Source organism: Hippocampus comes, unplaced genomic scaffold, assembly GCF_001891065.2.
Source record: "Hippocampus comes isolate QL1 unplaced genomic scaffold, H_comes_QL1_v1.1 scaffold570, whole genome shotgun sequence".
Lineage (NCBI taxonomy): Eukaryota > Metazoa > Chordata > Actinopteri > Syngnathiformes > Syngnathidae > Hippocampus > Hippocampus comes.
The window spans coordinates 417,265-443,456 of record NW_017805000.1 but is presented as its reverse complement, the minus strand read 5'-3'; the positions used below and the strand labels follow the sequence as shown (position 1 = coordinate 443,456).

Sequence of the window (26,192 nt, the reverse complement as noted above, 5' to 3'; positions counted from 1 at the left end):
CAGCATCAACAACATCTCTACCACGTGTTTGTAGACTTCAAGAAAGCCTTTGACCTGGTATGGCATGCAGCACTGTGGACAACCATGAGAAAATACAACATCAGCCCTAACCTTATCAGGGTCATACAACATCTGTACAGCAAAGCTACCAGTGCAGTTCTCTACAACGGAGCCATCGGTGACTGGTTCAAGACAACAATTGGAGTGCGCCAAGGATGTCTTCTCTCTCCCATACTCTTTAACATCTTTCTTGAGCGTGTTATGGCGGATGCCTTGGCGGACCACGAAGGAAGTGTCAGCATAGGAGGTAGACCAATTACAAACCTTCGTTTTGCTGATGACATCGACTTGCTTGCTGGAGAAGAAAATGAACTTGCTAGCCTAGTTCAAAGGCTTTACATCACCTCCAGAGCATATGGTATGGAGATCCATGCCGACAAAACAAAAATCATGACCAACAACAACAATGACATCCTCTCTGGCATTGAAGTCAATGGACAGGCACTAAACTGTGTATCGAGCTTCAAGTACCTCGGAGCAATTGTGTCCGATGAAGGATCAAAGCAAGAAGTCCTTGCCAGAATTGCTCAAACGACTGCAGCCCTGGCAAAACTCAGGCCCATATGGAAAGATAATAACATCAGTCTGGCATCAAAAGTGAGACTGCTGCGCTCACTTGTCACCTCAGTCTTTCTCTACGCTTGCGAAACATGGACCCTTACAGCAGAACTGCAGAGGAGAATACAGAGTATGGAAATGAGATGCTACAGAAGACTTTTGGGTATCTCTTACACCCGACATGTCACTAATGAGGAAATCCGTCAAAAGATCAGACAAGCCATCGGCCCACATGATGACCTCCTATCCACTGTCATTAAGTGGAAACTGAGGTGGTACAGACACGTCACCAGATCCTCAGGCCTTGCAAAGACCATCCTGCAAGGCACCGTACAAGGTGGCAGAAGAAGAGGGAGGCAAAAGAAAAGATGGGAAGATAACATCACAGAATGGACTCACTTGAAACTCAATGAGGCAATGAGAGCTGCCGAAGACAGAGAAGGATGGAGAGAGCTGGTCAGCAGATCGTCTGTGGTGCCCCAACGACCCTCCGGGGTTACGGGATAGACGAGACGACGACGGTATCGAGGATAGCAGTGATTGCGCATTTCCTGTTTTTCATGGCCGGCACATTATTTGTCTTGCACAGTCATTGAGCTGATCCAGGCGGATGTCACTCGTTACCCTTTCCACCAGAAGCCACCGACCTATGTACGAGCCCACCGCTACAGATATTGGTTTACGGAACCCAAAGAGGACGGGTTAGTAATACTTACACTGCCACTCTCCTCGACTTTTAAACCACAAAAGAAGCAAGTTTAGTACGATTTTGAAATAATGTTGCCATTTGATTTACAGGCGACCAATTGTGCATTTTTTTTCTTCCACAATTTAAAACCATCCCCAGCTGTCTCGATAATGTATTACGCTTGTTTTCCTTGTTGGAATTGGCCTGTTTTGCGGGTTATTGGTCCCCCACCCTGATCTATTGCGGGGTTTTCCAATACTTTTGTTACTATGACGACTAGGATCCGAGCGCCACTTGGGCTACCGGTATTTGTTGAGTCCTGAGTCGAAAATAGCGAATCCAAATTGTCACATTCAAACGAGCCTCCGAAAAGAAAAGAACTATGTTCACTCAGCGAGTCGGCACAGTGTCACCCACTTTGACATATTTTGATAATACGTACAGTTGTTTAACCATTGCTTGAAAATGTCTGATCTTCACCCAGCCTAGCTCTCAAGTCATGTGCAATGGAACTCAGGGATAATGTAAACGAATCCCACTATTGCATCACAATCTGGTAAAATTAATAAAACACATTTGGGGTAATCGACAGCTTTTAATAAAAGTTTTCTTGATGAATTTTGCAATTGGCAGCCACCCCATTTGCTTACAAGCATTTGAAAATAACCTATATGAGAGCGAGAGAGATTTAAGATTTATTTAACCAGGCTAGTTGCATTGAGATCAAAGATCTCTTTTCCAGCCCTGACCAATGGCAACGAGACAGTTTCAAAATCAAACACAAGCTCACAGAGATCATATTGAACAACAGGTTGAGTCATAAGAAAATGAATAACACACTGCTGCCTCTGTACAGATCATACCCCCAGAGGTGGTGGAGGAGGGTCTACAGTGATGAATTTTTTCCTGTGGTGCATCTGGGCCACCCGTTCCTCGAGGGCATGCTGACTCAACATGGACTCAAGGCACTTTAAACACACACACACACAGACACACACACACTGCATGCAGTCACTCAGTGCAGGGAGGAGGGGTACATTTGGCACTTGAGGATTTACCCCCCAACCTAACCCACCTCTTAATGCTGCCACCATCATGTCAAAAATGATAGAAACCTTTAATAGTATACAAAACTTATCCACCTAAATCTAGAGAAGTTGAGAATCAATATTTATCTAATGACATAACAAAAACATCAAAACTTGATCTCAAATCAATGTAAATGTCGTCGCTTCTGACCTTGAGGCAGGCAGGCATAGAAGGCACCTTTTAATGAAACCTGGTGTGACGCATGTTCTCGTTCTTGCACTTTTTAACGGCATTTCAATTAGTTTCAAAGGGGTAAAAAAAAAAAAAAAAGATGCTGCCCTACTTCAGTCTAAACATTATTGTATTAATAACAACTTCGCAGGAAAAGGCACCACCACGCCGCAAGTTGAACTCCACCGTAGCCCAGGCGGTGCAGTGGGTGCGGGCCCAGGTGTCGGGATTCCCTGCCCCTGTGCTCATCTGGACCCTGGTTGGTTGCAGCGCCACCTTGTGCCTGCTGCTGGCATTGCCCAGGAAACAAAAGCACGTCACGGGCAATTCCGATCAGAAAGACACTCCGCCCAACGCAAAAAAGACGATGGATGAGGATGACGAAGCTCGTAAGGAGGAAGAGGAGCGTGGGAGTGAAAACGAGGGTGAGGTTGAGGAGGATGGTGATGAGAAAGATGGAGAGGGGGTCACCACTGATGATGAAGAGGAGGAAAAAGTAGAGTCGGAAGTGGAAGAGCAGTGATGAAAAAGGGGCTGATGTTACCAAATTGAGCAAAGAGGTATGTGTGTGTATATATTTGTACTTTCTGTTTTGGCTCTCTGGTGTACATGTTCATATGGATGATTTAATTATATTTGGGAAAAACACTAGCTTGTCAGCAACTGACACGAACCCCGAAGTTGCATTTTTTTTTTTCTATTTGTGGGTCACGTTGTCAATGCAGCACTTTTTTTCCATACACAAATGCCTTTTCTTTGTGTGCACAACACCAAAAACATTTTTTAAAGAAAATACAGTATTGAAATACAATAAATGATTGTCCTGAAAGTCATTTTCATCCAAGCACTCATTCATGTTTTTCACAAAAAAACTACGTACAGCTACTACATATTGGAAATTCGTAATGGGCTGTTTGGTAGTGAATGAATAGCTCTCGTGGCGCCATTTCACCATTTCAGTATCCCAGGACAGTATTTGTCAATCAGTGACTGGTAGTATGGACACAGCTTCTTCACGTCAGGCAGCTCAGCTGCTTTTGTGTAGAGATCGAATTTGCTGCAGGGAACACACGCAAATGCAAATGTACAGTTAAGGTCAAAGTTATTAGCTCCGATAGAAATTTTGACATTTATGTAAACACCGCACAATGTTGACAATCGTAATTTATATGGTAAATTATGTAATATGGATGTGAATTATACAATCACACTAATAAAAAAATATTATTACTCAATATTACCCTTTAAAATAAATGACCTATAGATTATTTGATTTTGTTCATTTATAGCCTATCAATATATGTCAAAACTGTTTAGAAATGCAGCCAAATCTTTCCGGTAACAGTCCAGGCTAAATTTAGCTCCTCCCAAACATTCAAGGATGTTAGAACAGTCGACATACTTCCGTGACAACTTTTCAACTAACCAACGGTTTGGTGGCATCTTTGAGCGTTGCTGAAAGAACATAAAAACTGGCTTATGTTAACTAGTCTTATTAAATAAAGTAACATTTTCCATACACTCACCTTTTTTTGTAATCTCATTTATGGCCCATATGCCTGTTTTCAAATTTTAAACGTGGCCCTTGATTGCAGCATTAAACAGGAGGGAGGTATTCATTTGTTAAAAAAACACCTATTTTAAACCAGGATAGGGTTAGGGTTAGGGTTGCATTTTTGTTTTTCAGCTGTTGACTTTGTTCTCGCGAACCTAAACTAAAAACTGTTTGTCTCAAAGTCATCATGTCATAATAGGAATTATTTTATTTCTTGAAGAGGGCTTTAATAATTTTGACCTAAACTGTATGTGTAAACAGTGGACTTGGTGAGACGATTCAAACTAATTGTGCTCCACTCACTTAAATTCGTTAACCCAAGGCAGCATTCGCAGATCTTTGTCGTTGCACAGGTACATGTAGTCACCTTGGGAGTGCCAAGGGTAGAAGGAATGGTAGCGGATCATGTTGAGGCCCTGCGTGGACGGCACACAAATCACAGGGCGGTATTGAGTCAGCATGTGACCTCGAGGGAAGATGACTCAACGAAGGAGGTTACTCACCTCCTCGGGGATGCTGCACTTGTTGAACTGGAGAACGCGGTAAAGGTACTCTGAGGCGCACAAGACATGAAGTAGACTTGCAATATTTACTGTAATTATATCAGTCAAATCAAGTCAAATGCACAAGAAACATCATCATACTAATATGAAATGCTACGACGAATTAAGAGTGTTCAATTTTGTGTTGAGACAGCGGTACTGTTTTTTGGGTGGTTGAGGGCTAAAAGGAGGGTTTAGGGTCTCCTTTTTATCGCTATAAATTAACTTGATTGAACTTTTAGGTTTTCAATGACAGCCCTTTAAAAAATAAAAAAAACTCGAGAGCCAGGCAATTTAGAGCATTGTGACTATTCAAAGGCTGACAGAATATTGTGTTATTATGTAAACGCAAACTACAAAATGAAAGATTAGACTGTTCTTCAATCGCACAGAAAAAGTTAGTTTCTACCTATTTTCGCGTAAACATCACCAAAATACAGATTGGTTTCATCAATTCACGTATTTTGCATGAAAAGCGTTTTGTGAAAAGATATCTTTGATGCTAATCATTTTTTGCTTAAGTGACACGTCAAACATCTTGCTCATCTAAAACAGATTCAATGCTGCCACCTGCTGGCCATATTGATTAATTTTACTTTCACGGCTAAATGATCAAACCACAGTTGGTTGACCAACACTTTTCTTTGCCCATTACAAAATAAAAAAAAAACCCACACTTCACGACGATTAACATCCTCAATGCTCCTTGTGAGGATTCCTGTTGACATTTTACGTCAATGCGGCTCAAAGAGATAAATTCCAGGAACTAAATATTTCAGGAATGTAAGGTATAATTTCAGGCTCAGATTACAAATCAAGATATTATTACCGGTACTGTGAAATACCAAAGTAAAATAGTATGATATTGTTCATCGTTTTATTTAGAATTTTTCAATATACGAATTTTTAATCAAATATGTCACACTGACTACGTCCAACCACAATAATAAAGATTGTTTATTTAAGCTTTAATGTATTTGTAAAGGCAGAACTCTCTCTCTCTGAAGTGATATAAAACATACTTTGAATAAATATACTCACCATCATGACCCCAGGACAAAAGCACATTGTCAAGCCCGCAATTTGGTTTGTAGATTCCATATTTCGAGCTGACGAAAACAATGCATGAAAAGTACGTCAACTTTAACAAAATGGTGAGTCTCCTGTTAAAAAGGAAAACATTTTGCAATTAAATACAAAATTGCTGTACTTCACTTGCACCATCAGTTTTCTCTTAAGAAGAAATTGGCCCTTCAAACCTTGACAACCAATCATGCGTTTAGGTGCCAGCTTTAGCGGGCGAAATATCTACTTGTAGCTGGGATTTGTGTCGTCCGGGTTATCCTGGAAGGTGCTGTCTCGGAACACAATGGAGTTTTGAAACGCGCAGCCCACAGGGAATGTGTCACCAACCACGGCCCACTGTGTATTTTCCATGCACACAGAAAATGTTGCGGGTCAGTTTTGAGAATGTCCTCATCATTTTCTCTATCAAATTATGCAAAATGTAGCCTGTGTAACATTAACGTACGTATGCTTCATTCTTAATGTTTCAGAGCAAATGTGGTAGGGATGCAGACAGTTATCAGGATTTTAGTGCTCCCTCTTGAAGATTGTTGCTAGTGCCCCCACACCCCCCCAAAAAAAAGTACACACATTTATAGCATGTGCAAGGATCACCGTTTCACAATTCCCAAGAACAACATTTAGGGTATTTTTATTTGTTGTCATATGTCAAATGGGTCAAATTTGACCCCAACAGTAGGTAAGGATTCATAACAATTGTAATCACGTCTTACCTGAGGTTCCCCCCACAGCGCCATGACCTTCCCAACATCATGAATCAGACCCACTAGCTGGAACCAGTCTGAAAAAAAAAGATATTCAAGGCATACACGAATCAGTCTCCATTCACAATGGTGAGTACCCTGTGGCATTTATTTAATCAGCTGTTGTTTATTTGATTGGAGGTGTCCATTTGTCTCTTATTGTTAACCGTTACATTTTGATGAATTTGAACATGAAGCCGTTTGTAGCCGCGCACCTTTGTCTGGGTGCTCGTTGCGGATGCCCTCGGCCGTCTGGAAGGCATGGAAGGAGTTGGGAAAGTCCACGTCTGGATCAGATTCGTCCACCAGCTGGTCAAGAGACATGACGGCGTCCATCATGGACATTTCGGTGTGGCTGCAGCCGCTCCATTCCAAGTGCTGCGGGGAAGGCCCAAAGGTATCGGAACCTTTGATTTATTTCTGTTTTAGACTTCATAACTCTTCTTTCGATGCTGTCTAAATGTCAGAATTGCACAGTCATGGCTTGATTTTGGACCAAACAGTGGAACCTCTAAAACTCAAAATGCTCAAGTGAAGGCTAGGAACTTAAAAAAAAAAAAATGTAAATTGCGGGACTCTTAAGTAAAGGTCCACTAATTGTAAGCAAATCAAAAAGACAGTGTTGTTGGATGAAAAGAAAAGCATTAGCAAACAGCAAGAACACCCTGCAGTAGATGAGGAGGGGCGAGCAGTTGCTCATTTGCATGAGACAACCAATGTACGAGCTTGATGACTCACTTGATAATCGATCAATCAAAAACAAAAACAAAAAATCACAGAACATGAATTCAGAGAATGTGTGTTGGTGGTGTGCACTTTCACCTTTCGCTTGACAAAGTCCACATTCTGGTTAGTGTGCATCAGCTTGTATGTGTTGTACACATGCTCGGCAACACTCCCCGTCTGAAATGCGTGATCGCAACAAGTTTGCAAACTTGTCAGTAACATGCAGCACATTTCAAATGTACAGCAACTGAGATTTTAAGTCAGAAAAATGACATGAACAATGACATTTTTGAAATGCCATCTGTGTTGGAGATTAGTTAGTTTTTTTTTTTTTTTTTTTGGGCAGGGAATATACGACAGCTCTTGTAAATCGATTTGTGCTGGTGTACCTAATGAAATGCCCAGCGAGTAGCAAAATGCAATCTACTGTAAAACAATTGGTCAATGTATTCCTTCACATTCATACAGAAAGGTCCAAGTAATAGTTACTAACAGTGGAAGACGAAGGTCTTTTTTTTTTTTTTACAGCTAACAAAAACCCAAACCATCTCAAGAAATGATAATACACAAAGAAAATATTTTTTATTTAATGTCAAAATTACCAGTTCGGTAGGTAGGAATTCAGGACTGAAAATGCTCCTGTATTTTTCTAATCTTGTACAATCATTAAATCTGTTCAATTTCGAGCTTGGTACATGGACGGTAACACATTGACAACATTGTGTTTCCAAATGTCTAATTTGTTGAACTTGCCTCAAAGTTTCGGAAATCTTTCCTTTGGGATTTAGGTGTTCGGTTTGGCTGATAAACCAGATTTGGGTCTGGACCCTGCAGGTGTAAAAAACAAACAAAAACAAAAAAAATGAATTTAGATTTACATAACATACGCTAGATTATTTATTTATTTATTTTACTGAAGAAGCCCACTTACCAAGTTAATGACGCTCATGCTTGTAGATGACAAGTTATTGTTGTTGTTGCGCCAATTTATATGTTGCGTCCGCTTGTGTCCGGTCACAGATTAACCAGACTTCAGTGAATCTAACGGGATGTCTCTGCTCAACCTTGAACTTGTGTGTGTTTATGTAATCCTGCCCACGTTACCTTGTTTTTACCCGTCGAGAAGCGCTCGGTTATTCTTTTCCATTTGAAAGTCTGATTTTACATGCCGAGCAGCAACAACAAAACCCCTTTTTGTTGACCACCCACAGGGGACTTGCCCAGAGAGCCATACGTACAGAGACTCCAAAACAAAATCACCCCAGAAAAAAATGGATAAGATATGATCAAACGCAGGCCCGAGAAGGGGCTTCATTTCACTCGCACCAGAACAACTCACTCCAGTGGCCATTTATCACAATAGAGAAGACCTGGCCTCCTTCAGGCGAACTATGGCACATTGGTTTGGATCAAAACCCGAGAAAGTGTTCACTTGAAACATCCGCTTCAATTGGGAAGGCGTCAAAGTTAAAACAGTGCCAAGTTAGATCAACTACCACTGGCAACAGAGGGCGCAGACACGCATCGGGAAGGCGCTTACTAACTCACAGATATCCAAACAGGGCCTTTGCCTTCATTTTTACAGCTTCACTGAGTCACGGACACATTTTGGGAAATTCACAGCTCATAAAAGATTGACTCGGTTGTGTCATTTCACATTTGATGGTTGGGCAGCCGCTCCACAGACGGAATTACTTGCATTGAAGCGTTTCAAAAAGTCGATTTTCCACAATATGTTCCCTTTGTGAGGGGTCTTAGCATGCACGAAGGTGGATTTTGTTTGCTCATGTGCAAAAAGTGGCTGCGACTGTCCAACCAGTCTTCAAGCTCTGTTTATTCACTATACAGGAGTCTTATAATGTTATATGCATCATAGCATCGTTCACTTTTTCCCTTTTTACCGCTCACGTGCCTTTACTACTTTTGTTTTTTTCCCCACTAATAGAAAATCTTTCAGTATGTTGGATGTTATAAATATTTAATGTTGAATTCAGCGAGTGTTTAATTTCACTTTAGCAGGATGACGAATTCCAGGTTTTTACACGTAGAGTGTGCTGCTCGCTGGACACCGAGGCACACCTGCAAAATTCTGCTCATCCAAAACAGATAAACACATTTTATAAATGAAAAACTATTTGCCCCCTTTTGAAATTCTTTTGTTTTTGTATCGTTTCAACACTAAATTGGTTAAGATCATCAAACAAATGTCAACATCTGATAAAGATAACCCCAAAACATAAAATGCCGTTTTTAAATGGTAGTTTTATTTTTAGTTTTTTATTTAAAGGAAACGACAAACCAGGCAATTTTTTTTAATTTTGAATTTATTTATTTATTTTTGAATTTGTTTAGAATTTATTTAAAATGAATATTTTTCTTGCCAAAAAAATAAAAAATAAAATAAAAAAATCTGATTGACTGTGATGATTCTGTTTTTGTTTAGATTAGATTTAGTTTTGTTTCCTCGTGCTTTCGTCATTCCCCGTTAGGTTTAGTTTTTCTCTGTTCTTGTCATCCGGGTCCCTTTGTGTTAACCAATCACCTTCTTCAACCCTTTGTGTGTTGTCCGGGTGTTCCTTGTTTTCTCGTCAGTTTGGTTGTACGGTATTTGGTTCCTGGGTTAATTGCTTGGAAAATGATCTTTGTTGTCAGCACCATTGCTTTAAAACTGGCAATTTAAAAGCGATGAGGAAAAAAAATGGTTTTGGGTCCGCAAACAGCGTGGACTTGTCTTAACTGATCCGCGACACGAAAAAGGTTAACAAATGTCGTGCCAATAGCTTCGGACTTTCCTCCTGTGTGTGTGTGTGTGTGTGTGTGTGTGTGTGTGTGTGTGTGTGTGTGTGGGTGTGTGGGTGTGGGTGTGGGTGTGAGCTGCGAGTGAATATAGCGTGTATGAGGGACAGAGTGTGAGTGACTGAGGGTGTGTTTCCCCATGTCTTGACCCAATTATGAATGTTGCTATTATCAATTTTAAAGCAATAGCATTGTACCTCAAAACAAGATGTTGAAACCAAAACGAAAACACACACACACACACACACACACACACACACACACACACAGGGTTTACTTGTGTTTATTACATAATGCTAGTGCTGTATAAAAAAAAAAGAACATCTTTCGTAACAGGAATACTCAATACGAGAATCAATACAGTGCTTGTCTTGTAACTTTTCACCTCAAATATCACTTGAATAATCCACCATGCTTAAATTAAAAGACATCAAAAGCAGACAGTGTTCAGGCCTGGAAAATCATTCAGTTAAAGCAAAAATGGAAGCCTTCCACGAGGTGCAGTAAAAATGTTTTACATTGGATATTCCATTCTCTTTTGATTCGTTGTCAGTGAACAGATGGTACTTTTGGCTGCTTGCGTGGCTTGTTGTTCGAAAGTCAAAGGCACGACTTGAGGTTCAACTAACTAATCTAAAAGGACAAAATGTCAAATTGAGCAATACCTCCTCAGAGCATGAAAACAGTTGTGACCGCAGTTATTTAGTTACCATAGTTGTCACATGAGCCAAGGAAGAACAATTTTGGTGAAGATCTGGCAAAACCTAACTTGTTCAAGATCTGCTTGCATTGGGTTCAAGTGGGGAAGTGACCACCTGTTGGTGGGGCGGGGGGAAGCTTGCTTATGGGCGTGTGGCAGCTGACATTGTTATTATTGTATAATTATTTCTATTGAAAGACCTTTAAGACACCAAAGTTCTTCAGTCATAAGTCACAACAAAAAAAGTAATGCACTGTACAGTAACAAAGAATAAACATTGATATACAGTATATGTATCTGTGTCGAAGTATGTTTTCCAGAAATATTTGAAAGTGGATGGTCAAATGTGCATTACTGCCACCAATAGGAATCCAGTAAAATAACCATCTGATGCACTTTTATTTTTCCCAATATGGAGAGCATTTATGTGCTCAAAGGCCACATTTGATTTATAAAATGGACAAGTAGGCAAGGTCATGCGTAAATGAGGTTAAATTTATTTCATAATCTGGATCTTTTATGAATGAATTAATCAATTAGCCTTGAATGGTCATTTTAACTGGCGGCACTGTGGGTGACTGGTTAGCACGTCGGTCTCACAGTGCAGAGGTGCAGGGTTCGATGTGGAGTTTGCATGTTTTCCCCATGCCTGAGTGGGTTTTCTCCGGGTACTCCTGGTTTCCTTCCAAAAACATGCGTGGCAGATTATTGAAACATTCTAAATTGTAATAATTGAAGTGAGCGGGAGCGTGAATGTTTTTTTCGTCTATGTGTGCCCTACGATTGGCTGGCAACCAGTTCAGGGTGTACCCCGCCTACCGCCCGAAGACAGGGTCCACCCCGAACTGGTCGCCAGCCATTCGCTGTCAATGCACATGTCTAACTATTCAATGTTTCAATACAGGTTGCCTCAGGTTTAATACATGAATGGACCATCTATGCCTTTCTGTGACTCCTTCAGTCTTTTTGTAGCAACCTGCTGATGACATTTAAAAACTCTAAGGTCAATGTCCATTTCCTTCCGAGAACATCCTGTTTAAAATTCTCATAGAATCAGGATTTGGATTGACCAACGATCGAACGCCGGTTGTGAATTTTGCCATTCAGTTTCTTGTTAGAGAACAACAAATTCAGCATCAAGTACCGCTACGCTGCGCAGTTGGACATGTGCATTGAAGAGTATGAGGTCAAATTAAGGTCACTTAAAATGGACAGCAGGTCTATGATGACGAATGAAATCCCAAACAGACAAACTGCAAGTCTCAGCCGTAGCTATGAGGACTACGAGGGTCGATGGGGGAGGAGTCATGCCTGCCTCTGCGTCCAATCAGCTGATAGAGACGATGGCTGAGGTTCTGCACCTGACAGGTGCCCAGGACACAGCCCGCCCTCATCATCTGCCTGTGGGTCCTTCGACTTTTGGCGTGGCGACGTCCTCGGGACCTACCCCGTGCGCTTGGCCATGCTTCCTGCTCCATTTCAAACCACCTCGGCGAGGGTTCCTTCGTTCTGAGAACCCGCCAGATAAAACGATTCTCTGCCAGGGTGACGGTGTCATCAAGGGCGATGGCGTAATCGGACGTAGGCAGTGCCATGTGTTTGAAACATTTGGATGGTCTGGGAAACACAAAAGAACGTTTTGTTCAATTTGGTTGTGCCAAACACAAACCCCCATGGGTCACTTGATAGTGGCATGTGAAAAGTTTAAAATATATCATCCCGCAACACCAGCTTCAGCCATCAATACAAAGTTTGGAAGGCATGTTTTTCAAAATAAAATGCATGAAAACATCGCAAGGACTCACACTAAAAAATGAATAGGAGGTCAGCCATTTTGGGCAAATTCCACTGCTCGTCCCGTTTTTTCGCTACTCCCCAGTCTTCTTCTTCGCAATCATTTTAACGATACTTCTTTGACACCAATTATGACATTCGTATAAGCCAGGCTTGGGCACCAACTTGTGGCCTCTTAGGGAGTTCGAAAAAAACCACAAGAATATTTCGGTCAGTTTTTGAGCAAATAGCTGAGGATGTCCCACCAAAAAAAAAAATGAGTACCAGTAAACTGTGAAAAGGCAGAGGTTTCACTGCAAACCGCATTAACGTCTTCCTCTGAATTTATGACACTCCACTGAATTTTTGCTTCATCATCTTCACGAGTCCTGCGGCTGTTTCATCAAAGGTTTAAGTATTTGACCCAAATCAAACTTGTGGACCCTGTGGTCTGTGGCGCTATTTCCAAGAGTCCATCGTTCCAGTTAATCAACAATGGAATTAGAGGGTTGCGCAAGAAGCCCCCCCAGCCCAAAAAATGTCTGTTAAAAGGCTTGACCACTTACTCTGAAGAGGGATTTTCAAGTACTTTTCTTCTCACCTCGCTGCTGTCTCGCCTATCATCACAATACCCCAATACACTTAACTTTTTCTTTTCCCATTCCAAGGCATTTCTGGATTTCACAGTGGTGACCAGGAATTACAGATTTTCAGGCTCAAATGAATAGCAGCTTTGAGTGTTACTGTCTAGCAACTATTCATCTGTTTACTGAATCAAGATAAATATTTAGTGAGCCGCCATTTCCTAAAGTGTGACTCTGAGTGACCCCCTTTTTTTTTTGACAGATTTAGACATCACAATTGCGATAATTTAAATACATGTAACACTCAAATACATAGCATCTCCTCCCATTACTTGGCAGTGGTCTGTGTCAAGAGCTACGATTTCTAAGTGCTGGTTGGACTACATGAAGATACAATGGTGCCAAAGCCAAAACCTAGCAGAGGTGCAGTGTTGTTGGATGCACAGGTGAGCATTGTGGTAATCTAGAATGTTAATCCGAACATGCTAGATTGCTTCAGAACACTGTTATCGACGTGGAGGTGGTATTTGTATTTGGCAATTTGTCCACTGCATGTCCCACATAAACCAATCTGCACACCAAGTGAAACGTATACTTTCGAAGGCTCGTGTTGAAGTGCTGCCTTTATGAGTGAAAATACAATCTTTGCTTTGACTGTCTTTTTTTTTGGCACTTGCTTTCTTCATCAGACTCTGGGATGCCGCTTGCTTCTACAAGCAAGTGGAGCAAGACATCTCCACCCCTCGTTGTCGTGGTAACAAAATCCATACTCTGTGTAGTGAGCAGTGCTGCTCAATGTAAATTGTGATAGAAAATGTGTATATATATATATATGTTTTATTTAGCCCACACACTTTAAAAAAACACACCCTAAACTTATTAAAAACTGATTAAAACAGATACTTTTATCAGTTGCTCTTGTGAAGCAAGTTTACGGGGGGGGGCTCTACTGTGGTTGTTGCCAGTGACAGTATTGTGTTAAATCCGTCACGCTCACTTTCATTCCCCTCTTTCCCACCAGCCGCTGTTCTTCAGTGTACCCCCTGCTGTGAAAACTTTTATGAAGCTCGTTTTTCCCCCTTATGTAATAGTTTGAGAACAAGGTCTCACTGTGCAACAAAAAAATAAAAATAAAACAGGAACAGATTTTTCTTGTCATAAATATTTTCCTTTTCAAAGATATTACATTATTACATATTGATGACAGTCACACAAAAAAAAAACAACAAAAAAAAACGCGTATTCTACCTCATCTCACTAGGGGGCTTTTTGACGGCGAGACGGCACCTCAACTAAACACGCGTCCTTGTCCCAAATCCCGCTAAATCACCCTCACCTCCGTCTCACCTCTGGGCCGCTGAAAGGAGTGACCTCATTCCTCATTCTCACAATTTTGCTGTACTCCACTGCAACGCCTGAGAAGCTATTGTGACCGTGTCACGAAAGCTGTTGATTACATCCCCATAAGCCATCTTTGTTGACATTATAACACAAGTCCTGTCATACCCTAAGATGTGGACAAGGACAGCCAAAGTTGTGATGCACTTTTAGCCGTTTACTGAACAGGAACAAAAGTCAAAGACAAAATGAGGTCACATACAAGGAGCTGTTGTCAGCCGCAACTCCCAGACAGTCATGCGCAGAGTTGCTAACTGGCCAATCTGACTCTACCTTCTGATGTCACTAGGCGATGCTCCTTACAGTCACACATCCAACACGAATGCTACAGTACATACTGTCATTAAACTTTGTAAAAATTATTATTATTATTATTATTTTTTACAATGCAATGCTATTTGTCCCTTTCAAAAACGTAATCAAAATGTTTGTGTTTAGTTTTGTTTTGCGTGTGTGTGTGTGTGTGTGTTTATATATATATATATATATATATATATATATATATATAAACAAAACACCCAGAAAATAAAAAAAGATTGAGAAAAAAAGCATATCATTCAATCTCAAATTTGTCTCCTTTTCATAAATCCATCCATATTCTACTGTATTACTAGATATACTGTATTCTGAGATCGCCACATTTTAAAATTTGTATGTGCAACATTTATATCTATCTATCTATCTATCTATCTATATAAGTGACATCAGTAGACTTCTCGAAAATAACGGACCGTCGTCAAATGGAAAGTTTGTCTATTTTAAATTAAGCCTACAGGTGAACGAATGCCTGATCATAAAAGCTTATAAAAATATATATTATACGCTACGTGAACTGTACTATACTATAGGTTTTCATGCATTTCATTTTTTAATATAACGATGCTCTTAGTTCATGCACGAAACAACAAAAGATAACTAAAACACCAAGAAAATAATCATTCTCAAATAGCTGCTCCCCTCACAAAAATATAGAAAAGGCACCTTTGGGGAAACTATTTTTGGGGTCCTAATTTAACCCAGGCATCGTTTACTAGTCCGGTACTTTTTATTTGTTTGTTTCTTTTTTTGTCATTCAGGCTACTCAAAATACATGTATGAATAGAAGAGCTATTAAAACACAACGATATAACAGTGGTTCCTATTTGCTCGTGGTTACATTCTACGTCACTGCGAGGCGCGCACTTAAATGGTGCAATTGTCTTAATAAAAAAAAAAAAAATGTCCTCAGCAAAGCTGCCTCTCAAGCCGCCTTTTTAGTAGCTACGGTATGAGATGAAAAGTTTTACCTGTGTCTGGTACTCTGGACATTCTGGCTTAATTGCGCCCGAGTCTGGATTTCCAGGGGCAGGAGGCCGAAGAGAAGACACGTCCACGCCGGCAGCAGCGCACACATGACGGCTCAACAGAGTCACAAGAGCCCCTTTATCACACAGGAGGAAGGTGCGTTTAACACGGGTTGTGATGATAAAACAGCCGCAGTTGTCCCCGGGTGGCTTCTAACTTGGGGAATTTCTTGTGTTAAATAGAGTGACTTCTCAGTCGATGAGAAGTGCTCTTTTGTGAGGGAGCAGCTGGAATCATTTGGGTTTCTTGCTTCGAAAGTATGATTGAGGAGGGAGCAAGAGGATGAGGAGTGAGGACCGGAGGAGGAGGCAGGCTTACTGTGCCCTACAATCCCTTGAACAACACCTGTACAAGCTTAGCACAACACTGGGCTCATGTAATGAACCGTGCATTGCGGTGAGTTGAATAGCATTTGAAAGCTGAACAACATGCATATACTGTAGAATTTAAAAGTTTCATATTCATGCCAATCTAAAATTGTGTAAGTTGGAAACTTTTCATGGGCATTAACATGGGTAAACCACTTTTGCCACCTTTAGACCAAAATTATTTGAAAGGAGTGAAATTGTGTCTAGAGCAGTGGTGTCAAACATACGGCCCGCGGGCCGGATCCGGCCCGCAAAGGAGTTTAATCCGGCCCGCGAGATGATTATGTAAAGCAGGCTATGAAACATACGGCCCGCGGGCCGGAACCTGCCCGCAAGGAGGTTCAATTAGGCCCGTAGGATAATTTAAAAGTGAAAAAAATGCATTAAAGACAGAATTAATATTTTTAATAAGGTGCAATTCATTGAGTATCCGCAAGGGGACACTGTTTTGATCAGAGAAGAAGACAACAGCAGCCTCAGTCCGTCACTGTGACAGACCCATGACAACAGACGCTATCAATAGCACTCTCACATTTACACATTTAATAGCACTCTCCTTAGTTTGTAAGATTACATTTAGATTTTATATGCACGTGTAAATGGTTTAAAACTTCCTTTCTTTATGAATCTCGTTTAATCTTAAAGTGCATTACTATATTTTTCAATACCAATTACTTGTTAATGTTTGTACAATCAGTGGGATCATTTGCAATGCATTTATGTGAATGATAAAAGTAAATTGCACATTTGTCGAAGGAAATGTAAGGTGCTTCATGAAATATTTTGTAAAAGATATGTTCATTAAATTTCAACATTTTCCTAATGTTCTTGTGCTTCTTTATACCAAAACAAAGGAAAGACATTGTTTTGGTTATTTATAGCAAAGTATGGTATCATTTTAATGGTCCGGCCCACTTGACATCTTCCGAGGCCGTATGTGGCCCACCATGTGAAATGAGTTTGACACCCCTGGTCTAGAGAGAACTTGACGCACACACATGAACTAGTCAATCGAACATGTGAGCTGATACGGACTACAATAATAAAATTGCTGGGAGAGCAGCAAGCAAGAGTTTTGAATAGGGCTATACCGATATTCAGCATTTTAACGAATGTCGCTATTGAGCTTAAAAAGTGTTAATGTCAGCATAGAATTGCCTTGCTGGAACTAACTGCCCACCCTATGTTTGATGTTTTCGGGCCTCCAAACATTCAGCCCGAGAAGGTGAAAATGACTCTATAAAATGCATATAAAAGGGCGTAATCCATAAAATGGGACTATTGGAGACGACTTGTATTTATTTATGAGGGTGACAAAAATTTTGAACATGTTTGAGTTGATTCCCAGCCATAGTCTCCCGTTCAGTGTTTTAGTACCGAACGGAGGACACGGGTGATGAGCTAAGACTGTGAAGCAGATTTAGAAGGGCGTCCTGTACTCGACGAAAGTGGTTTCAGCCTTTAATTAAACTGCTGAATTGTGGGGTGTCTGTGACTCAGCACTTTGCAGCATTACACTCTTAAGCTCACTTTCCAATGCCGTTACCCTCAACTCAGGCTTAACATGTGCCCCCAAAACTCATCCAACAAAATCTCAGAGCAGTGTGCTTACATGTTTGTGTACCTTACTCGTTGCATCGGATGACTGATTCCAAACAGCAATTATTCTGAGATGTTGGTCCTCTTCTGGTTAGTTTGTATTTTCTAACAATCACCCCACAAGCCCCAGAGCAAATATTGGAAATGTAAATAATTTGTTCTGATTGAAACTACTACAAAACTGAATCCCATAGATCAAGTAAAACTGTTCTTTGCAATAATCATGTTATATGTGCCCCAACAACTCTAAACACAGTATTCTCATGATTATTGTGTTTGTGCAATATAATTTAATGATGAATCCACCTATTTTCAGGCATCCAATGAGGTGGACATTTTATGCAGTACCACCCCCAAAAAAACAGCCGAGCCGTGACATCATAGTTGGGCATCGTATTGGAGAGCATCGGCAAAAAAAGATTATCAATTGGGTGTTTACCTACTTTCATTTTAGGCTCATTAGGGGAACGATGGAAAAAAAAATGTTTTCATGGGCTAATTTTTCCAACTTTCTAAGACATTGCCATGTCTAAATTGCGTGTTCACACCGCTGTTGCGGTTTTGTGCCTTCAGATGACGAGCTACACCGGGACGCCAGTGCCAGCACCTGGAACAGAAATAACTGCTTTAAATGCAAAAGGGTGTACACAACGAGTCTCGGGATTTACCGTCAACTACACACGCAAAATATTGATGAAAAGGTAACCTACGAGGTGGGTCTCTTCACGTTAATGCTATTAAACACCCAACACAACTTTGCGGCGAACATTCCCTTGTGTCTTTTTCTAGTTTTCTGTTTTCGTTTGTTGTTGCAATAGGTGTCATTTTTTTATTCTATGGTCAGCCTGTTTTCCATCGCTGGTAGCATTCTTCAATGCAGGATTGCAAACATACACAGTACTGTAATGAATACTGTACACAGTACCTCATAGTATATACATTGTTGCCAGCAGGCGGCGCTGTTTGTCCAATAATGAGCACGCTCCTCCAACGATCCTAAAACTATGCGGCTAGATTCATTGAAGATTATAAAATACATGTAGGTAAATTGATTGTTTTCATGTTGCCTGTGATTGACTGGTTGACCAGGTTAGGGTGTACCCCACCTATTCCCCAAGTCAGTTGTAATGGGATCCAATTCACCCGTGAACCTAATGACAACAAACCCGATGGATGGACGGATGACCATTTTGACAATATAGCATTTAAACAGGCAAAAGAGTTATACACGTATTATTTATTTTTCAAACACAAATGTTTCTGGCACAAGAATGCATAAAAACACAAGTTAAGTCATTCCATACATCATTCAGCGGAGGATATACTGTGTGTGTATCATGCAGTCTTGAAAATGTTATATCATACTTTATGGAGGGTGTACATGTTTAACATGATTGCAGGTTCAACTCGATTGTCACTTAAGTCCTTCGATCCTGTGCGGTTTTTCTTTCAATTAAATAATGGTTTGGCTTTTTCATGACCAGATCACAAGGCAAACTCTACACGACGGGAGCCAGATACCGTTGACCAAAGCACGGCTTTCAAAGTAATCCTTGATATCATTTCTTGTCATAGGTTCCTCCCTGCAATCCCAGCGCCAAGATAAGGTCCTGCAGTGGTTCAATGTCCTCGGCATCCAGCAGCGCGTGCTGCCGGCAGAAGAGCGTGAGGTGCGTGAAGAGAGTATTGAGGTGCGCGTGCAGGCCCAGCGCGTGCGTCTGCCTGAAGTGGGACCAGTAGATGTGGGCCAGAGTCCTGAACAGCAACAAAAACACCTTCTGCACCAGGAAGATGAAGCCGGTGGGAAAGACCGAGCCTGAAATTGAAAGGTAAACGCTTGAGAGGGATTTTGGGCACATTACCCGGTGCCGCGCATGCCAACATTCATTGAGCCAAGACACATGTTACTTGAAAGAAATCTCATGGCACACCACCAAACAAAACCGTCAGACTATAAATACTGTAATAATAATGCTCTTGTCTCACTTTACTCACCAAAGTAATAACTCGGTGGAATCTGGACCTGTTTAGTTGAACACAAAACTATTATGATCTCAAACATTGACGCAATGCTCTGCCCACATAATAAATAGCTCAGCCTACATGACGTCGGCAAAAAGGTTTTATGATTTATCATCTTCCCCATCTGTCTTTGATGCTTGGTTACGATTGGGGCTCATCATAGGAGTTCATTCAAGCCCTGGAATTCACCCAAATTGGCACCTTCAGACCAAAATGTGTGTGTGTGTGTGTGTGTGTGTGTGTGTGTGTGTGTGTGTCTTGGGACGTTCCCAATCCCTATAAATATACTGTGTGTGTGTGTGTGTGTATGTATGTGTGTGTGTATATATATATATATATATATATATATATATATATATAAATGAAATGTCCCAATATAGAGTTCCATATTTGGCGTGTCAATTGGCGTTACAAATTTTGTGGGGGTATTTTTTGTTTCACTTCCGAGGGGGCGCCACTGATTGAGTTTTGGGAGGTCAAGTTCGGGACCCCTAAAATTCAAACAGCACCTAAAAAGCCAATGAGCAGTGCAGTGAAAGTTGCTGTGTACATTCAGGACTTGTACCTGCTTTTGTGGGGAACACCTCTTCATCCGTAAGTAGGTCCTGAATGTAGGACATGGCATAGTCGAAGTACAAAGGAGCTGAGCATTTCAGCTTCCTGCCATGGTCATCAGTCCAAACATAAACTCTAAGGATAGAAAGCAAGATAAGTCAAAGGGACATATTTTGGAAAATGGATGGCTTATCCAAATAAAGTAGGTGGGTCTCTGGACTGGTTGGACACAAAGTGAAATTAATCAAGTAAATTTTGTCAATGACCTATTTCCCAAATTATGTCTTGGAGCAAGCCGAATGGTAACATCACAATTCAGTCAGTACTGGACTATAAATTGCACTGGAGTATAAATTGCATTTTTGCAGGTGGGGAAATGTACCTGTAATTTACAAAAAAACTAAACCAAGAACATTATCGCATGGACTCTCACCCCAAACCTCCCCAAATTCTTCAATAGGCAGCGATACACCGCCAAAAACATTTTCCATGAAAAATTGGAGTTACCTCCCTCAAATTATTTTTAAATATTCTTATTTTTTATTTTTATTTTTTTTAACATCTGTGATGAGATAAATCCATAGGTGCCTAACCATGTGTATGCAGGGCTCCACTGTATAATTATTATTATTACTATTTCTGTTTTTAATCATCATATTAATGGCATTTCAAAAATAACAAAGAATTGCAAATAGGTGAGTTTTTTTAAACAAAAGAGCTAAGGGTCGATTCCACAGAAAGGGAAAAAAAATTGTGAAAAGCGGACAGAAAATAGAGCGAGGTTTTATTGTATGTCTCTTTAAAATTTTCCATAAAGCTTCACTGGGTTTCACCTTTTTATGTGGTGGCAGCAACAGCAGCAGTACGCATAAAACACACATGACTTTGAAAGGTTCACCTCACAAAATAACGACACCATAAATAACCATATTATCTGACAACTCCATTTCACAGTGCGGTGCACCATTAACTCACGTGTCGCCCGGTCCACAGGCGGTCGGGCAGGTGCTGGGAGTGCAGAACTCCGACAGTGCGCTGGAGAACAGGTTTATGTGCTTGAAAAATGACACGGCTGTGGAGAGGGGGGGAAAATGAAACGGCACATCGTCTTCAGTGGCTGAAAATGAAGCGTTACTCACTGTTGCTGGCCAACCACTCGGCCTTGTCCACGCCAGGCGGGAGCAACGTGAGTGCGCGCATGTCCATAAGGTTGATGTGCTGGCACGCGTACTCCTGATGGAGGTACGGACGCGTCTCCAGGATGTTGTTGTTGATCCCCCTGTGAAGATCAGTGCCGGGGTTATGAAACAATCAGCAGATGAGACATTTTGCGCTCTTTCGGTAACGACGCATCTACTGGCAATTGTGCAGTGTTGATGTTGACACTCAGTTCAGAGCGATGACTGTAAACCTTGCTATTGGCAGAAAATAGGGAGCGAGTCCTGCTGCATATAGTGAAGTACCACACATATTTTTTATTTTTATTCTTTTATCCCAGCTGGCTTCGGGCTGTAGAGTTGAGGAATCCAGTTGATGGCATTTCACCTCAACAGCGTTCAAAGAGTTAACAGGATAAGCAGTTTACAAAATAGAGGAATGGATCGATGGATATTACTGAATAGACAGTCCTGAAAACCTGGACTCACCCCCACTCACCCGTTTGAATAGGCTTATATTTATATTTTATATTTATTTATGTACTTTTTGTCTTCCACTTTCTTCCTTTCATAATTTTGTTACTGTAAATTTGGAATTTCTCCATTGTGAGACAAATAAAGTTTATCTTATCTTATCTTATATTAACTTATATTATACGGTTCGGTTCATTTCAATTGACAAATATGATTTGATATATGGTGGCACGGTGCCTCACAGTGCAGAAGTCATGGGTTTGATTCCGGGCCCCGGCCTTCCTGTGCGGAGTTTGCATGTTTTCCCCGTGCCTGCGTGGGTTTTCTCAGTGTACTCCGGTGTCCTCCCACATTCCAAAAACATGCATAGTAGGTTAACTGATCACTCTAAATTGTCTTTAATTCTGAGTGTGAATGATTGCTTGTGTCATTGGTTGGCACTCAGTTCAGGGTGTCCCCCGCCTACTGCCTGAAGTCCGCTGGGATAGGCTCCGCAACCCACGTGAGGATAAAGCGGTTGAGAAAAGGGATGGATGGATGGATTTGATATCCAGTTAACCCCCGCATACGAATGGACGTCGCTTATATGAAGCTTTTCCCCTATTCGCGGGGGACATGGACCTGTTTCAAGCTTGGTCACAGAACATATTAAAATCTTCACACAAGGTACCACTGTAATTCTATTTTTTTGGAATGGACTCGTGCAGCTGCCCGACTGCTTTTAGACAGCAGCTGGGCATTTACTTGCTGTGACCTCTCCTGCTTCCTATCTGTTCTGTGGGGGCTCGTGCTCCCAGAGATAATTAGTCTAATGGTCCGAGCCCAACTTGAAGGTCAGCAAAGTTACCGAGAGTGTGATTAATCCACATTTCCACCAAGCAGTGCATTTCAGTTCAACTTTCTTTGAGTAATATATCTCGACCTGTCTTGTGTTTCCCCTGTCGTATAGCTTTCTAAATATTTGGATATCATATCAGCGAGACACACTTCGAATTAACTATTTATATTATCTGATGAAAAAATACTAGTGTCAATTATGACCAACAGAGAACATTGTGAGTGACAAGAAAACAACGTGCTGTTTGATCGCTATCTAGCGGATGTAACAATGTAGATTGCTGGAATTGCTGGGATTCTTCGCCTTAGATATGTCACATGTTTGTGTTGCTAGGCAGAGTTCACGCGGGGCTCAATCTGCCAAAGTCTTAATTTCACAATTGAATCGCAAGTCTTTTAAGTACCAAATGCATCTGCGCTGTGCAATGAAAAGTATTAACACTGCTGCCTTGACTTCCGAGTGCCTCAACTTACAAGTTTCCCGAGTTATTAGCCGTCACTTAGTATGTAGATTTATATTGGCTATATTTTTTATTTTATATAGCAGCGGTCTACAGATATGACAACACTATTTGGCTCCAGCGGTTGCCGCCTACAATAAATCAGGGTATCACTGTATCTTTGAATTTTGTGAAAGACGTTTCTTGTGTTTCAGCCCCTCAAAAATGTGCTGAACTTAAAGACCTCTAACAATAGTGTGACCAAAATGGTACAGTACAGTACAGTACTGTACATTTACGCAAAAGGGACAGGCAACTCTGGCAACTGTACATTTCCTTGATTGATTGGGCATCCCCCCCATAGTCAATCAATGAATTGTTGTGTTTTAACCCACATGCTTTGTTGATTTCATTGGTACACTCAAACTATTCATGGATGAACGTATGTGACCATCAATAGGTTTGGTCAACATTAAAAAAAAAAAAAAAATCAGCTTGACGTCGTTTGGTCAACAATTTGCGCATTGACTAAAATTGCTCATTCAGTCTTTTCTTATAGGAAGTAGCTATACTGTAAATTAGACATTTGTGTGTCACTGCCAGGTCCATATATTTAATCCATTAAAACATATTTTTAAAATTTACATTTACAATAAACAGAAAATATGGCGAGCAGCAGTTTTAGATAAATATGTCTATTTAAAAAAAAAAAGTATAATTATTGTCATATTTTTTGGACTGGTCAATTTGACAGGCAGTACATAGCACAAGGTTTGAGTGTCATCTTTAACCCTTTCATGCACCAATAATGATAACCTGTAACCTGATAACCACTGGAGTAACCGCTGTCCCTAAAAGGGTTAATTGACCCTTAAAAAAATATTGTTCAATAATTTGAATAGAATTTATTCTGTTGGCTTCATTTTTTTTCTTCTGAAAAAAAAAAAAATCCAGAACTACTTATAAACAGTATTCTGTATGATTCGACAGAGAGTAAGTCATGTTTACCCTTGAAGACAATGAATTCCTAAGACACTGTGATTATTAGTTTAATATCCATCCGTCCATTTTTTTAATGCCCTTGTCCATATTTGGGTTACAGGTGAGCTGGAGCGCGCATGCTTTTGGGTTGGAAGGAGGATGAGAGGAAGTCAGACTAACAGCAGAAAACCCACGCAAGAAATGGGAGAACATGAAACTCTACAGCTGACGAGAATCGACCCTGGAAACCTCAGAAGTGCGAAGCAGATGTGCTCACCACGGCTTCACCGTGCTGCCACCATCATGTTAAATTCAACAGACGCACTCAATACTTCAGGTAGGTCGTCCCTCTTTTAGTCATGCTGCACACTCGACATTTGATCTACTGTTATTCAACAAAAAAAAAAAAAGTTGCGTCACGAAAGAGGGCAAACCTTGACTGTGAGGCAGATGTGCTAACGATCAGTCCACCATGCCCATTTTGGGACCTCTTCGTGGAAATTCCCCCAAAGAACTATGCTACTTGGTAGAAGGAAATGGAGCGAACATCCTGTCCTGCCTGGACTTCTTTGCCTTCAACCCCTTTGAGGCCTCAGGGCCTTTCGTGGTGCACCGCGCACAAACACACAAATGCACCCACAGCTGGTGTGTTTGTGCATAAACACACCGCAAGTGGAGGTGACGCGTGTTTACCTTTTGCCTGCTGTCCCGTCCGCAGGGTTGGAGTCAACACCATGTATTCAAAGAGCAAACATTTGCACAGTAACTTCAGCTCCCTGCTTTCGCTTCGCCCTACTCGTTTGCCGGAGGAATCCACTGATGCCATCACGCAAATATGCGATGCACACATAAGCTCTTATCTGGAGATCATTCCTGCTTCCTTTTTTTTTAAATGAAGAAAATGTAAAAACACAACTTACAGTTTGCCATCGCAGACGTCGGGAGGTGCGTTGCTGTCCCCTTTGGTGGCGGTGGGGTAACTATGGCAACCCCCCATGGCGGAGAGCTAAGAGCAGAGCCAGCCCCTATTTTCCATCCCGAGCACACTAATACGCATGCACTTTTACGCACAACATATGCTAACACAAGTTATGGATAAACACAGCTGGAAAGCACACACCTCCCCCCCTTTTTTGACAACTTTGTTAGCCTTTGAGGGGGGTCGGGGGGGGCAAGAAAAAAAAATAGTCCCAGGAGTTGACGATCGTTTCCAGCTGTCTGACTCCAGTCGTGTGCGCGTGAGCGTTGTTTCTGTGTGTGTGAGTGAGTGAGTGAGTTTGTCTTCTTTGTCTGGAGTCCCACGCCCCACAAGCGCCCGCCTCCTAAGCTCTGAGCGGACAGGCAGGTTTCTCCAACACTAGTTGAAATACGCAACTCAACTCCACCCCTTCGCCTTCCATAATGATTCTGTGCGTGTGCGTGTGTGTGTAACAGATGCACATGACAAAGTAAAAGTGACTGAAAAGAGAGGATGGACAAACATGTCCAGAGCAATGAGTGTTGTTTGTAAAACTTGATCCGATGATGGCAGCGTGTACTTGTGGTTTGCAGACCTGACTCAAAGTTCTGCGGTTGAGTTCAACATCAAAAGCAAATACCACAGTAGCACAAGTTTACAAAACATTTTGGGGCAAAAAAAAAAAGAAAAAATATGCCCCAAAACTCAGTTCAAACCTTCCTCGTGCAAATATCATCAGGCACATCAAGGATCGGCTGCTCAGTACAATAAAAAAAAAAAAAGCAATTACTTAAATATCAGTTACATATGCTCATTAAAGCCGTTTCCTGCCCATGACCTGTTAGCAAGGCTAGGTGAAGATCTTAAGATTTTCAAGCGACCACCAGGTTGCGCATGTCAAATCCAAAAGAGCTGCAGTATTAGGAGGGCAGATCAACTTCTGATAAGCGACATACAATTGATTGTCCACATTCACTTTTGACTGTGG

At 41.1% G+C, this 26,192-nt stretch overlaps 4 protein-coding genes across 5 annotated transcripts; 1 reads left to right on the top strand and 3 right to left on the bottom strand.

Moving 5' to 3' along the window:
• Window positions 1-1,158: 1,158 nt before the first annotated feature.
• LOC109531418 (lipase maturation factor 2-like) lies at window positions 1,159-3,310 on the top strand. The gene is made up of 3 exons (XM_019895708.1): window positions 1,159-1,319; window positions 2,163-2,271; window positions 2,718-3,310. The coding sequence occupies exons 2-3, from the start codon at window positions 2,248-2,250 to the stop codon at window positions 3,087-3,089; spliced, it is 396 nt and encodes a 131-aa protein (XP_019751267.1). The 5' UTR covers window positions 1,159-1,319; window positions 2,163-2,247; the 3' UTR covers window positions 3,090-3,310.
• A 48-nt stretch (window positions 3,311-3,358) lies between these two features.
• miox (myo-inositol oxygenase) lies at window positions 3,359-8,270 on the bottom strand. 2 transcript variants are annotated; one of them, XM_019894988.1, is made up of 10 exons: window positions 8,150-8,270; window positions 7,972-8,046; window positions 7,315-7,395; window positions 6,708-6,870; window positions 6,463-6,530; window positions 5,976-6,085; window positions 5,705-5,826; window positions 4,625-4,674; window positions 4,425-4,537; window positions 3,359-3,623 (listed from the first exon to the last, which is right to left on the bottom strand). In XM_019894988.1, exons 1-10 carry the CDS (start codon window positions 8,165-8,167, stop codon window positions 3,515-3,517), a joined length of 909 nt encoding a protein of 302 aa, XP_019750547.1. In that variant the 5' UTR covers window positions 8,168-8,270; the 3' UTR covers window positions 3,359-3,514. The 2 variants fall into 2 exon arrangements, with proteins under 2 accessions (XP_019750547.1, XP_019750557.1); XM_019894998.1 differs by having other exon boundaries at window positions 3,360-3,623; window positions 5,705-5,772; window positions 8,150-8,267.
• A 3,481-nt stretch (window positions 8,271-11,751) lies between these two features.
• On the bottom strand, window positions 11,752-16,209 carry adm2b (adrenomedullin 2b). The gene is made up of 2 exons (XM_019895191.1): window positions 15,756-16,209; window positions 11,752-12,331 (listed from the first exon to the last, which is right to left on the bottom strand). Exons 1-2 carry the CDS (start codon window positions 15,860-15,862, stop codon window positions 11,977-11,979), a joined length of 462 nt encoding a protein of 153 aa, XP_019750750.1. The 5' UTR covers window positions 15,863-16,209; the 3' UTR covers window positions 11,752-11,976.
• A 2,793-nt stretch (window positions 16,210-19,002) lies between these two features.
• On the bottom strand, window positions 19,003-25,575 carry LOC109531095 (MOB kinase activator 2). Its single transcript, XM_019895177.1, has 5 exons — window positions 25,167-25,575; window positions 21,497-21,636; window positions 21,333-21,429; window positions 20,368-20,492; window positions 19,003-19,596 (listed from the first exon to the last, which is right to left on the bottom strand). The coding sequence occupies exons 1-5, from the start codon at window positions 25,241-25,243 to the stop codon at window positions 19,340-19,342; spliced, it is 696 nt and encodes a 231-aa protein (XP_019750736.1). The 5' UTR covers window positions 25,244-25,575; the 3' UTR covers window positions 19,003-19,339.
• Between the last annotated feature and the right edge of the window lie 617 nt (window positions 25,576-26,192).